Source organism: Gossypium arboreum, chromosome 4 (genome assembly GCF_025698485.1).
Source record: "Gossypium arboreum isolate Shixiya-1 chromosome 4, ASM2569848v2, whole genome shotgun sequence".
Lineage (NCBI taxonomy): Eukaryota > Viridiplantae > Streptophyta > Magnoliopsida > Malvales > Malvaceae > Gossypium > Gossypium arboreum.
This window is the reverse complement of record NC_069073.1, coordinates 5,642,015-5,657,198: the sequence shown is the minus strand read 5'-3', so window position 1 is coordinate 5,657,198 and position 15,184 is coordinate 5,642,015. Positions and strand designations below refer to the sequence as shown.

General features: G+C 33.8%; 2 protein-coding genes across 2 annotated transcripts; both read right to left on the bottom strand.

The window, feature by feature from the left end:
• LOC108460773 (F-box protein At5g39450) lies at positions 1-4,637 on the bottom strand. The gene is made up of 2 exons (XM_017760414.2): positions 2,061-4,637; positions 1-919 (listed from the first exon to the last, which is right to left on the bottom strand). The coding sequence occupies exons 1-2, from the start codon at positions 3,938-3,940 to the stop codon at positions 904-906; spliced, it is 1,896 nt and encodes a 631-aa protein (XP_017615903.2). The 5' UTR covers positions 3,941-4,637; the 3' UTR covers positions 1-903.
• Positions 4,638-5,739: 1,102 nt separating this feature from the next.
• Positions 5,740-11,461, bottom strand: LOC108457624 (vacuolar protein sorting-associated protein 20 homolog 1). Its single transcript, XM_017756673.2, has 6 exons — positions 11,002-11,461; positions 10,706-10,858; positions 10,297-10,449; positions 9,468-9,551; positions 6,279-6,420; positions 5,740-6,095 (listed from the first exon to the last, which is right to left on the bottom strand). Exons 1-6 carry the CDS (start codon positions 11,101-11,103, stop codon positions 6,070-6,072), a joined length of 660 nt encoding a protein of 219 aa, XP_017612162.1. The 5' UTR covers positions 11,104-11,461; the 3' UTR covers positions 5,740-6,069.
• Positions 11,462-15,184: the final 3,723 nt, after the last annotated feature.

The following is a 15,184-nucleotide window of genomic DNA, read 5'->3' as shown; positions in this document are numbered from 1 at the left end:
TTTCATTAAAAAAACTGGATTTTGCATTTAACCATGAAAATAAAATGTTAATATCCATTCTTTGTTGATTTCCAAACTTGGCCAATAAGAAGCCTGCATGAATTAACATAATAAGCCATGTAATCATGGTTTTATAGGCATATAGAATTATAAGCATACAAGTAGAATAGTAAAGCGAAACAATAGTTCTGATAAGTAAATTAATACATTGAAGGGTTCTACTATTAATAATAGATGCATAATAATCACAAACATAGCATCTCTTTTCTCTTCCCCTTGCCTTCTATCTCTACTTCACATCGGTACAATATCAACACCGCTTGCGCTGCAAAAAAATTCAACCAAGATCCTGGTATACCCTTGGATAATTGGAAACTGCTAATATCATTTAGTTCCCTCACACGCCAGTTTACACATGAAAACATTCATTTTATGGGTTATCAACAGCTTCAACCGGCTTTCCTTTCTCGGAGAAAGTAGAGGAATAGAAGAGAGGGAAGGTGAGTTACGAATAAGATATCCTTATTACAACTCTTCATATGGTAAAAGTATGTCAATGTAAGATCCAAAGCAATAAAAAGAAAAAAAAAAGGTACTGCTCAAAAGTTAATGGGGAAAAAACTTGTACCATATCTTCAAAATACGATGTCTCTCCATTGTAGACTACATATATAGATATATATATCTTTACCTGAAGTACAGGAATGACCTAATAATCTCTTGTAACGAACATAAGGAGATAACCCTCGTTGTGTCGGAGAAACGGATTTATCGTCTCGGAAACAACCTGAAACCTGACACTCTCGAGTCACAAGTAGCAGCAAACTAGCCCCGGCTCTACATGACGTATTGGCATGGAAACAATAGTTGAGTATTTGCAACTATTCTAGTCCCATCGGTGACCTAGATATGCCTTTGCCTGCCAAAGAAACATGGGGCAACCACAGATGATTATTTGCAGAACATTATACAAGAAAGCAACAGTTATCGAATTAGAACTAGTGCTTGTAAGAACTAATCCTAGATGCATCCCAAGCTTCAAAGAAAAGTAAACAAACTTTCATAAAACAAAGATGTTACATTGATTCATTTCAAAGGCTCACAAAACTTGCCATAAGTAAAATATTCTTTATCTGGGCCTGAACATATAGGGGTCGTTTTCTTTGTTTTTTTACCCTTCAACACGATACGTTAACATAAATTTATATGAACAATGACAGAATGTTGAATGTAAAATGCATAATTTTATTCTGCACCAACAAAATCAGAAAATAAAAAACTATTACCTATATACATTTCAAGTGAAGTGAGAAACAAATACAAAAAGACTGCAAAGCTGAACCTAACATGGTGCATATGCTAAGAGTGAATAGAAATTTAACAGTTAATCGAAAATTATGTCCAAAAATTACCAAAGTAAAAGCCAGGTTAAATTTATAAACCACCTACCAAGCCATACTTAATTCACTTGACCTATAGAAAGAAACTAAGCCAGAACATGATAAATCAAGAGAAAGTTGTTTAGCCAATAAAATGCAAGATCAGATTCACGATACCACGAACTGAGCAGTTCCTTAGAATCTCTGCCGTCAAACAATTGACAGAAGTTCTCCAATAAACAAGACATACTCTAAAAGGCCCTAACTCATAAAATATAAGTATTTTTTTCACTCATAAAGTAAACAAACCAGAAGCTCAGAAGAAAAAGAAAGTTAGATAGTAACAAGAAGAGACTCATAGCAGTTGTAGGCTTGTAGCCTTGTCAGGATGCAATTGAAAAATAAATAGCAACTGGGAACTCATAGCAGTATATAAAGCGCAACATTAATTGAGTTGTTTGTTTAGCTGTCACTTCCCCCACCCCTCACACTACTAAAAAAACAGAATTCAATATCATTGTTATTCTCATGCCAAATAACCAAAAAAGAATTTCCTTGTTTATGAATTAAGTACAGCATGAGTGCAATAAATAGAGCAAACGAAGGACAACATTCATTAGCTAAGGAGCAGTTTGGGGAAAAAAAGATTTAAAACATTCTTCTATAGGATATAACACAAACCTTAATGAAGATGAACACGTTGAGGTGTTTGAGAACCCCGCAAACACATTTGAGTAGGATTTGGTCAAATATGAAAAGTTGGCAACTGGAGGTAAAGCAGGCACCTGTTCACCTTTCTTCAAAAGATCTTGCAAGTTGAGTCTTTGCAGGGTCAAGACAGCCCTGGATTCCTTCCATATGAAGGCAAGCAGACCATTTTGAATAACAAAAAGAGAGCCAGGCTTTGAGCCAGGATATCTAAAACCATATCCATTTGCAATACCTTCTCCCATGAAAGCATGCTTCACACTGACAGGATGCGAATCTGCATCACTATCCCAAGGAAATGGGTCAAGTGAAGGTTCATCAATATTCACTATGAACATTGCAGAACCATTGGGGTGCAGAACATAGTGGGTGCCTTCCAATATTTTAGTTGCAATGAGAGACCGTTTTCCATCTGTCTCTTCGTAAGAGAGCAAAAGAAAGAACAGAGCTTTCCCAGGCTTGTCTTCAGTTGGCCTTCCTGGAGGCCAACCAAATGTTCCTCCCCATAAACCAGCATACTCTTGGTCCTCCGTAGGAACCCGCATGGGCAGCTTGTAAAGAGCAAACTGTGTATCATGCATATTAGGCCAAGCTCGATAAGCTGATAACTTCATTGTCGTTGCATGCAATGTCAGCCCTATAGTATCCCCTGAATTTAGAAATTCATGAAGTAGAGCATGCCTATTCTCACCGCTAGAAGAATTAAGTCTTGACATTGCTCGACCACCATTGAGAGAACTAGATTTCCGAAGAATTTGCTTAATGCTGGCTCTGAAGTACCCACCTATACTTTTCCTATTGTTGCCATGTGTCTGACCATCATCTCCATTCAGAGAAGTAGAAGTAGAAGTAGAACTAGAACTAGAACGGTCAAGGCTCTTTCTAATGTCACTGAGTTCCAACTGAATAGGACCAGCAGAAATCGCAGTACTCTCATTCAAATCTGTGCAACTGTGATCACTACCAAATTTATACATCTGAAGAAGCGACGATCTTCGCTGCAACAGAAGTATCAAATCTTTTTGGAAATTCTCTGCGTCCTCCCTCAATCGTGGAAATAGAGGCTCACGTATAGAATCAGTAACCATTAGACGAACTTGGCCGGTGACAGTCTCAAGCAACGTTCTTCTATCACCAAAAGCTAACCGACTAAAAGGAACTACAGCCTCGCTCCGTCCAGAGACCTGTTGTGATCTCGATAAACCACTATTTGATCTACAAACCTTTCTTGAAATCTCCTCAGTGGAATGATGAGTAAAGCTCTTACTAGGCAACAATTTACATCCATTCCTTTTTTCTCTAGGCTCAACCTCAAGAAATAGCACATTGCAGTTCTGCTCCACGGATTTCACCAAACCAGGATATAAAAAGTCACATCCTTTCTCCCTACCGTGAAGAAGAAACGTGGTAGAACCATCAAAATCACCAATAATTTCAAACACTGGTGCCCACAGAATGGGGCCATCCTCGATTCCTAACGGGCCAAGCTCTTGCGGAATTATTCGACATCCAACAACAGAAACAAAACCAGGCATTACATAGACTACATTGCCAAGCTCAGGATTCTGGTGAACCCAAATCCCAATTAATGGCTTTACTCTAACAAGGAAGCGACAAAGCGCCTTATAAGATACTACACCTTCCCTCCACTCCACTAGGTCCCTTGTAGGCACAATTCCAACTACATCACATTGACTGAGCCAAATCTTTTCAGAGGCTACAAGTGCAGATAGACTTTTGCAACATATACTAAGATTACACATATCCTTTAGTGAAAGGGACCGTGATATGATAGCAAACACATCATCAGGTAACGCAAGAAACAAGCTAGAACCACAAGTTTCGGGTAACATGGCAGTGTCAGTTATTTATTCTTCGGGGTTATTAAGATTCCTCCCCCCCTCCCCAACAAATTAAGCTACAAATCAATATTCAAGGAAACAAAAAGAAACAATTCTGAATCTATAAATAAATAAATAGACAAACAGAATTCAGAGAGATCATGTTACCCAAATCAAGCCTTGAATACAAATGGGTTTGTGATTCCCCCTTCATTCTACAATTTTCCACCCAGAAACATGGATTCCAAAGGTGGAGATGAAAATCAAAGTGGGGGGGTTTCATCAACTTCCCCCAAAAACTGAACCTTTTTCCTTATAAAAACATGAACTTTGCTTTGCATCTACAACTCAAGAAAGATATCAAAAGACAAAAAAAACAAAGCTTGGTTGGCCACAGTATGTATAGGTTTAGGACATAACGTAAGAGTAGGGTAAATTCTCAAGTCGTCGGCACTGAAAATAAAAAAAAAAAAAAAAAAAGCTTTAAAGCAGCTTTTTTTGCACTAGTGGTTTTTTTATCAGTTATGTAATGAAATTGAAGGATGAGGGGAAAAAATGGGAGCTGCGTGCTTCAAACATTGGTATTGACGTTGGCCCAGCATCAGCCTACCAATATTGAAAACTTAGAAACAACCCCATTAATATTCTCGCACTGTTTGGGAGTCCAATTATTGTCGACTTTGGAATATAAGCAGTGTGTCGTGTGAGTGGACCATGTTTTTCGCTATGCCATTCATAGTAAGTATGTGGTTTTCTATATGAGAAAGAGAAAATTTATTTATTTAATTTTTCTATTCATCATCTAATCATGTATGTAGACATAGTAGGTAGCAAAAACATGTTTTATGTGGATTATGACGTCCAATTTTAAGTTATAATTTACAAAGTATATCCATAAATAATTTAAGAATTAAATTAATTTGTTTTCAAGGGTTAAGTATTAATTTACAATAATTACATTATTTAAATAAATTATATTAAAATTTCATCATTTTAAAAACATCAGAACTCTACCTGCTCTCTTATTATCGTGTGAAATTTATATTAATTTTTATACGGAAATTATCCTTAGGTGCTTCAAAAAATGACATTCTTTGGAAGTCATCATATTAATTCATCTTTTAAAAAAAAAAAATGGTTAAATTAGAAATTGGTTGTTTTCAAAATTGAGTAGTCTATGCGTTCATACTATTATATTTATTAGAAAAATAGTTAGAAAATCTTATTTCTAAAGATTATTATATTGTAGAAGTTAGTGCTTATTATTAAAAGTAGAGCACCCTACAGCATGGCTGTATGTGTGGAAAAAAGAAGAAAACCAGAGTATTGCTTTGAATTTATATATATATTGACTTGGAAGAAAAACAGAGTTGAATTGGTAAGATTAGGTCTAGGCAGGTTGGTGGATGCAATTGCTCCCACGCATTTAGCTTTTGGTTTAATTGAAAATGACACTGATTTTCTTTTCATTTCTTTTTCTGCTTATATACAAATAGTTTGAAATATTGGCAACAATAATCAATAATAAACTCAAATTCAATCAAAACACTTGATTATCATTAGCCCTGAATTAATCCTTAGCTACTGCTCCAATCTGATCTGGGCTTTCTTCTTCTTCTTTTTCTTTTTCTTTTTTTTTCATTTCACCAAGATATTCAATCAGATTTTTCATTGAATTTGTCCAGAAAATAATCTCCATTTAGAATTATTTTGAGTAAAAACCCAAAATGATCCAAACCATTAAACAATCTCCCAATTAAGCACTTGTTAGTACCACTTCCGACACCTTAGAAAATCATTAATGCATAATGTTTAAGGTGAAATAAAAGCATTCATTCCAGTTCAGTTATATACACACATATATGCATATATATGAATTAAAAGTTAAAACCTTACCCAGATAGATGATCCAACAAGCTAATGTACAAGGGCAGAAAATAAGCAAATAACAATAATCACCATTATGTAAATTATGGGTATTTATACAGATCCGTACGCACTGACATGGAAATATTTGACCACCAAACTCTTTCATGGAATCGGAAATAAACAGATCAGATTAAATATAGGACGAAGCAGCCGGGAAATGGTAATTAATAATCGCAAGCTCCTTATCATGAAACAGCACGTCTTTTTCTCAATCATGCAGGTAGGGGTTCCTCCGTAACTGTTTTTTTTTTTTTTTTTAAATTGTCAGTAGTTAGAACTTCTCAATCATGCAGAGAGTGCATGCATGTGTCATGTGTGAGTAAGCATGGGCATTTTGACTGTGTGTGTGTGTGTGAGCGCTTGTATCTGCATGTATTGTATGTGTGTGTGTATATCTAGAGAGAGAGAGAGAGAGAGAGACCTCTTCTTTTTGTGGAAATTTCAGCATCATCTGTAGCTGCATTGGAAGCAACTGGTTTCTTGGTTGGCACATCAGGAAGATCCAACTTTTGTTCTTCAGATCCTGCTTTACTAGGCACTTCTGGCATATCTTGAACGGCCATCTAAACAACATACAGTTTGTCATTCGAACAGAAAATGGTTGACGAAACAATACCATATGCTAATAAACAAAGCAAAATCCCGAATGACATACTAAACAAAAGACCTTTCCATGCTTACACACCACCAAGGATTTCTAGTTTTTTCAAAAATCCAATAAAAAGGAAGAAAAAAGCCAAGCTTAACATGAGCAAACAGGTCCAATCTCATGGTTCAACATATATCCCATACTAATAAATAATATCTATAGGTAAAATGCATTCAATGATTTATCTATAGGGTTAGCGTTTGCACACCAAGGCTTTTCTGCTATTCAAATGCTCAGAGTCATTGAGGAATTTAAACTTTTAGAAACAACAATTCAAAGAAATTATTTTCTTCATTTTCTGGCATTAGAAACCAGAAGACACCTCTGGGCTGCCTATTCTCTAAAGCTCTCTCCCAAGATCTTTAAGTCAAACAAATTCTAGGTTGAAATTTTGAATTGCTTTTCTATCTCATATTTGGTATCAAAGGCAAAAAACTATCAGGAAAGTGCAAAGAAGCAAAGAGAAGAGTATGAAGAGGACTAACAGAGAGATGATTATCACCATCACCTACTGGCAAAAAAATTGTGGCCTAGTGTTTTATCCATAGAACCAAATCAGCAGCTGCCATCTCAACAAGTGACAGATCAGCCAAGGAGGAGTACACATGAGCGAAAACTTCCTCAGGCCTTGCTGATTATGTTTAGTTTGTTATAATCGTTTTTACTTGGCTAATAAAAGTGGGAAAAGGGCAACGGGGAGGGAATCAATCTGTTAGCTCAATTCTCTCTTCATTTCTTTCTTCTTTTCCTATTTCCTTTATTCTGTTGCTCTTCTATATTACTTGTTCTTGATTGTGCTGCATTTTGCAATCTATCAATTCAATCTTGGTTTATCTTGAGTTTCTCCCATTGCTGGTATTGAGTTCATAACACCTAGTCTGGTTTCAGAAAATCATTGGCAATCTATAAAGAAATGTCTTGTTTTCTATAGGAGTCAACAAACGGTTTGTTTGGCCAAAACAAAGTATTTTGGTCATCTTGAATGCCGTAGAGAAATGGTTGAAAACTTCAGCCATATTAAAGTTCATAAGGCCAGTGCCATTACAAGTTGTTATCCCCATTGCAATCACTTTTGCCCTTTCCCTTGTCTTTTATTGGGAACCTTTATGGCCTTTAGGGAAGGAAAGGAAAAGTTTGTAAATATAAACGGAGACCATGGAGGAGTTTTCTAGAGAAACAGATTAATGGAACAAGAAATTTTTTAAGCTCTTTTATTAGGTCTAGGGTTTGGTTATGTACCTATGATCAAGATAATGGGAAACACACAAAACCCAAAGTAAGTGGCTTGACACAGCAACTGGGGCTTTGGGTGAGTTTCAACATGGTAATCTTTTTTCTTTGATAGTGAATTTCTTATTTGTTGTGCTCATGGATATAGAGATTTAGTTCCTTAACCTCGTATATCAGTGTGTTCTCTCTTTATTGCTTCCATTATTGATTCCTTTTCTTGATTATGTTATTGTCTGTGTCTGATAAGTCTAACATCTAAGTTGGTTAATCTGACTTTTGCAACTAAGCAGCTTGGGTTGGTTATTACCCAAGATTTCAATGTTTTTAAGACTACCCTGATGGTCACATTCGCTTTACATATTTACAAACTTCTCCTCCCCTTTTGACAATACCATAAGTGCAACCAACAGGAAACAAGATAAAGGGAATTGCAAGGGGGCCAACAAACCATAGATAGCGTAAGCAGTTAATCATGTGGGTCAACCTTAATAGTTTTCACACGGTTGAAATTTTCAGCCATTTTTCCACATCTTTCAAGATATGAGACGACCTATTTGACTTCATTGGCAGTAATTTTCAGCTGTTTCTGGATATTCTCCTTACTGTTTTAGACCTATGAGGATGTATGATGTTTGCCAACGCAGATAGTTGTCAAAGTTTATTGGTCAGCCATAAATAGTAACTTCTTGGAGGGTCAATAAGGAGCTCGCATACCATCCCATGAAAGGTTATTTTAGTTAGAGTAAATAAAGTTAACAAGACTAGATACTTTTTTAAACCCCGGCAATTTGGAAATATAACAATAAGGAATTTAGGTTATTGTTCTTGTATCCTTTGGAAGAATTGTAAAGAGTGAAGATAAAATGTTGGGTGATGATTTTGAGAATGTAGTGATTAAGGACTTTGCAAAGCAGGTTGCAACCAGTGAAGAGTATAAAACAGTAAATACACATTCACAGAGCAGCTTTTAAATGCCAGCAAAACATAAAGCAGAAATGTGCAGAGAAGCTAAAGAATTGAAAACTAGAGGTTAGACAGTGCAGTTGACTTTCCCACCTCAGACTTTGTGTATGGTGAAAATTAAATGTGTACGTTCATAAAATACACATGCATGCATGCGTAGTTCATACTACTGTAGGAGTAATGTTAGACAATTTTATTTCACGATCTCTTAACTACAGTAGATTCTGTTTTAGGGTTTTATGTCTTTTTTATTTTTACCATTTAAAGTCCAAGTTTTATTTTTAATGAGTAGGTTCCATGTAAGATCTATGAATCAGAACAGATTGTTTTTGTTATTTCCTTTCCTGGCACTAGAAACAAGAAGACCAACCTTCTAATTTACTTAACCTCTATTCCTCCATTCCTAATTTCTGTTGGTCTCCGAATTAAACAAATTCAGAAAAATAAAAACAGTGGAGAGGAAAATAGACAAAGGGTTAGGAACAGTTGCAAATCATAAAAATTTTAAGGTTAATTTGTACTATTCTATAAATAAATAAACTATAGTAAATTTTAACTACTAGAACTGTGGAACTTTAGCATTATAGAGCCTAGGGCCAATATTTGGCATATTTTTGGAAAGACGCGTAAAATAATATTTCTATAAATTTTGTTTCTTAATTGAAGAAATAAGATCATCAATGAGCACCACCTAAAGAATCAGCAAACCATAGATGGCTATTTAATCAAATGCAATTGTATTTTTACTAGTTATAACTGAACAAATACCTGAGTTTCCAAGTTCTCAAATTCTGCCAAAATCTCCTCTTCATCTTCTGCTGATAACTTCTCCCCCAAGATCGCATTAATTTCCTACAAAATTACAAATATACAGCCCATTTCAGAGAAAAAAGAAAACAATAATGGAGAAAAAGCAGAAAGCCCGTGTGATGAGGAATTGTTGAATATATGATCTAATGGACAAAAATGCCACACCTTTTGGCAGATAAAGAGAAAGCTTAGTTAATAAAATCAACATGAGAAAAAGGAAAATGCAAGTGATTCTTCAGAAAAATGAGAAAACATGTCTTAATCTCCATTTATAGCTTCCTTGTCTAAAACCATAAGCATGTCGTCTTTACAGGCTTCATGATCATCTATGTCATTCAAGGATATTTAGAAGGAAAATTTGAAATAATAAAAGAAAAACATATCTAAGAGAAAAAAATGTGATAAAATCTTCTTGAAAATGATGTATAATGTAATGCTGTCCTCTGCCAGCTTGAATTCTACATCCTAATGGCAACCTGGTAATACAAACCATTCTGTTTTAGAGACTTAAACATTGGTTGTTTACCTTTTTCTTCTTTTTGAAGAGAACTTCAAAATAGATTAAAATGCCCTGATTCATAAGCAACTAACTTATGGCATGATAAACATCTTATCTGAAGTGGACAGACACTTGAAAACAAACAATGAGGGATAGTGAGTGAGACAACAGAGAAGAGACATCTACATCAAGGATCATATTCATTTTCGACAGAGAACTCAAGCAAGCGAGCAAATTCACAATGAATTAAAAGGAACAAAGATTAGTAAGAATTGAAACGAAGCTCACATCTTGATAAGCCTTAGCCTCTTCGGTGTCATCCATTAACTTCTGCACATCATCAATGTTGATCTCACTTTGTATTGCCTTAATTGCATTGTTACCTGCTTTCAAACTATCAAAAACTGCTTTTTGCTTGCTTGCTAGTTCAATATCTGCCAACTGAGAGAAGAATTAGTATTTTAAATCTATATATGCATTTTCAAATAGTAACACTAGAACCCAAAAGTAAGGTAACAGAGCAGTGCCCATGTCAATGCTAGCTCTGTAAAAATACATTGTAAAGGATTGACTTGATATTTGATCAAACCCTTATTGCATTACAAAAAGAATTGCAAGAACTTAACTTAGCAAAAATATCAAATGATAAATTAAATTAAACAAAATCAAACACCATGAAAATTCAGGTTTCAATTACTTGTTGCTCAACATTAATAAGCCAGGTATCAACTTGCTTCAATAGTTCTTCTTGAGCTTTCTTCTTCTTCAAAGCTAACAAAGCTCTATCCTTCCTCTTTTCACGAATCAAGTCTCTAGCAGCTTGCTTTTCTGCTTCTATAACAGCCTCCAGCTAAGAAAAACGAAAAATGTAAACAAAAATGAAGCTAAAAATAAAATTACAGAAAATGACCAAAAAAAGAGAATTAGAACTGAATTAACTTACAAACACAAATAGTTTTTTCAAGGAAAAAGAAAAGAGAGAAGCAAAGAAACCTGTTGCTGGTATTGACCAAGCTTGCGTCTCTGAGTCTTGAGCGAGAGAATTGCTCGATCGACTTCGGTGATCTTGGGTTTCTTCGCCAATAAATTCCCCATCTATTATTACTGATTCAATTCAATTAAGAAAAAGAAACAACTAATCTCCGTATTAGGATTTTGTTGGGAAGAGGACCCAAATCTCTCCGCCAATCAGCCTTAGCGGCGGAGGTAAATCTGTTATCCCTTTCCTTTTGATTTTAATTTTGTTTTTCTTCCCTCTTCCTCTTACCTTTTACCCTGTCGTCTACAGCGCATAACCACTGACAATCTCCAAATTAATTTCTTTCAAAGAAAAAAAAAGACGATCTCCAAATTCCAACTCTTTGTATTACTATATTTAGTTTATTTCTTATTCAAGAATACTACACTAGTTTAATTTCACATAAACACTATTTTATACTAAAAAAAAGGGGGGCTCTTTATTAATATACAAGAAAAATTAAATTTTAATTTCAAGGAGAGTTTTTTTTTTTAATTTCACAACCATCTTTAACCAAATATTACCTCTTAGTTTTATTTCTCTTACAAATATATTGTTTAGTAATGATTTTGTCTCAAAAGTATTTTTTCTCCAAAATTATTTTTTCAAAACAACGCTAAATTAGTCGTAAGTCACAAGTTTATTTTGTGAGGCCAAAATTAAATTATAAAGTGATCAAAGAATATTTTTTTCTTTATATATACTTGTTATTTTATAATTTTAAAGGGATTAAACTAAAAAAAATCATCTTTGAGAAAGACTAAGTGTACTTTTACCATTAAACTAATAATTTTAAAATTTTCAAACAATTAAAATAATAATTTGCCATTTTGTGGGCTAAGGCCATGTCTGTCCTCTTAGTGTGATCCCTAATTAAATGGTTATTGGATTTAGAGAATATAAATGTAGGTAAACTACACTTAAAATCATAAACTACTAGTAGGTTTATATTTTGGTCATTTAACTTCAAAAAATTACAAAATGGTCATTGAATTATTTTATAATTTTCTTTTAAGTCACTAGGCTGATAAAATCATTGTTGAATGGCCTTCTCTGTTTGCACTGCTTGCACCAATCGAAAATTGTCCTTCTTCTTCTCTTCTATATTTCAGGTTTTTTTTTAATGAAACATCTTTGAACGTTATTAATTTGCGAACCAAAATCCGAACAACTTTCTTTTTCGATATCCGACACTGACCATTAGATCAACTAGAATCTAAGGTATGTTATTCTACTCGTCAATGGATACTAATTCAATGTACCGATCATTAAATCATTGTTTGGAGCTCACTAATTGGACAACTAGAAAAAACTTAACAAACCAGTGAATTAATTAAAAACTTTCAAATAATTTAGTTACTTCAATGAAAATTTTCAAATTGTTTAATGATCATTTTGTAATTTTTTAAAGTTGTGTGATCAAAGCATAAACTTACTAAAATTTTAATAACTTTAGATGTAGTTTACTTAATAAGTATTAGAACCAATAACATGGCTTAGCCTCAACAAAGTGTAAGATCTCAATTTTGGAATTTATTACTTATAAGTTCAACTAACCATTTAATACATTCAGGTATTATCTTACATTCACTCTATTCTAGTTTATTTTCACACAAAATCTTTTAAAAAAACTCAACTCCCCTCAAGCACAAATTAAATTCTCAGCTTTTTTTACCATTAAAAAAAAAGTTTTATTGAGGCTCCAACATGAATCGTAACTTCATTATTCGTAAACATGGTAAAATTTTATACTTGATTTTTAAATTTTTTATTACAATTAAACTTTATTATTATGAAACTTATTTTAGATTTTAGTAGAATAAATAATATTTTTATTGTTAATTTTTTAAGTCGAAGAAATTGGAATGCTAAGGCCTAACATAATTTTTCATTTTGGCATGTCAAATTGATGTCTCAAAAACCACTTAAAGAGGATTGGTTTATTAGCAACAATAATGCCTTAATTTGAAATGGTGGAGTTATTTGCTAATTTACTTGAAAGATGGAGGCCTGAAATACATAAGTTTCAATTTCCATGTAGGAAAACTATCATAACATTAGAAGGTGTAGCTTTAATAATCGACTTTCAAATTTACAAACAAACAATAATCAAAGAGAGTAACATTGACATGTTGCGGTTATGTTATCAATTATTGGGTGCGAGTTTGGACAAGCGGCAAAAGGAATGCAATGGGAATAAGGTAAAAGTAACATGGTTGATGACACTTATCAATCTAGTCCTTCTAGCTAATGCAACTGCCAAGAAGGATGGATCAATATATCGAAGCTTTAATGTTATACATGATAGGAGGAATGTTATTTCCAAATAATTCAAGCAACATGGTCCATTGCATGTATTTGAATCTACCGTCAAACTTTGATTTAGTCAGTACACTCAGCTAAGAGCATCAATTCTAGTATACCTCTATAAGGGGTTTTGTAAGGCGACTTGACATTATATCAATGAAATTAAAAATAGCAATATGCTTTTGCAAGCATAGGCGTGTATATAAATGTCATGGTTAGCACCAATCCCTTCCCAAACATATTGAAGGTAAAAATATAATCCTGATTAATATCTTAGATGTATTAAATTATGAATATATATAATGTCCTTTATATTTAACATCTTAGGTCATACTTAGAGAATGACATTATTGATATTATATAAAAGGTAGTGTGCGAGTAAGTTGAAGTTTGGAGGTCTAAGTGTTGATTAAATGCTTCCACATTATCAAGTGGCAACAACTTGGTCAAGTGAAATGAATCAGTTTGTCTTGGTGCAAAATATTCCTATTGGCCCTGAGAACCTCGATTCTTTTTGTTTGATTGATTTGAAGGATCAGGATAAATATTTCCCTAAAGAGCATGAAATTTATATTGATATTTAGGACCATCATGTTGACCATGTCATTATCAAAAACATTATCTAGGATAATAATTTCTAACCCTCTTAGCCATATAATGATTGATTTAGGCTAATTGCTCAAACATGTTCATACGCGAACAAGGAACGTCCTCATTTTAAGGAATTATGTGTACCAACGAGCATAGTAGTAAGTTCATGCTCAAGTGGCCAAACTTGTTGAGCCATAGCCACTTGTCAAGTATTATGAGTCAAAGCCACTTGCCAAAGTCGCCAAATCGGTTAGATTTGTCGTACTTGCCTGTGCAACATACTATTTGAATTTAAAGGGATCTAGTCAATTAAATTCTCCTAATTCACCATATCTGATGTCGGAAATGAATATGGCATGTATGGACCCCGAGTTTACGTAGCTCTTTAGAGTTGCACATATTGATTCAATGAGCCTATACACACTTCAACTATTCTATTATTTACATCATTATTAGTCACGGGTCACTCAAGTGTATAATTTGATTAAATCCCATCAACGCCTCAAACAAATAAAGGTAGAGATAAGAGTGGAACTCTTGTCCAAGCTCTACTACGGTGGAATCCAACCCATTACCGTTAGCCACTAGGATGTGAAACACATTCACCGCATTGATGCCACTAATGATTTTCTTTAAATTATATTTGATTCATTACAAAAAATTCACTTATTAAATAATTTATTTATGAATGAAACTTGTAAGTTAAAAATAATCATAAATTTAAAAAATTACTTTTTTTAGATTGTAACACTCCACAACTAATCCAATTATCAAATCAATGTTGTAAGATGTCATATTTTTTACCGAAACAACTACAATTTTATTTCGATATTCTAAAAACAAATCATACAAACAATTAAGTGTTTTTTTTAAACTTCTAATGACATTAATTATTCAAATTTAGGTTACGGTAACAAATAAGGGACTAAAACATAAAAATAGTTAAAGCAAAAATTCTGTTGCAACATCAAAGGATGGATGTCGCGACACTAAGGGTAGAAACACAATGTCTCAACTTCAAACTGGGGTGAGTCGTGACTATGAAGATAGGGGTTTAATGTCATGACACCAATAGGGGAACGTCGTGACTCTAAAAACAGTTCATTCAAGTTTTGCATCATTCTTCTTAAACCTACCAAGCACCAATCCCAAACAGTCTAAGTGACCGAAAAGTTCAACATATCACATTTTAGGCTTTAATTCAAATGCAAAACTACCAACCTGGGTACACTTAAACATATTTTAACATATGATCATATA

Excerpts from the sequence above, each read along its gene's own strand:
- LOC108460773 (XM_017760414.2), bottom strand. The coding sequence starts at position 3,940 with ATGTTACCCGAAACTTGTGGTTCTAGCTTGTTTCTTGCGTTACCTGAT.
- LOC108457624 (XM_017756673.2), bottom strand. The coding sequence starts at position 11,103 with ATGGGGAATTTATTGGCGAAGAAACCCAAGATCACCGAAGTCGATCGA. Across the intron at positions 10,859-11,001 it reads TTGGTCAATACCAGCAACAG|CTGGAGGCTGTTATAGAAGC; the intron begins GTTTCTTTGCTT and ends CGTTTTTCTTAG. Across the intron at positions 6,096-6,278 it reads AATTTCCACAAAAAGAAGAG|TTACGGAGGAACCCCTACCT; the intron begins GTCTCTCTCTCT and ends AAAAAAAAACAG.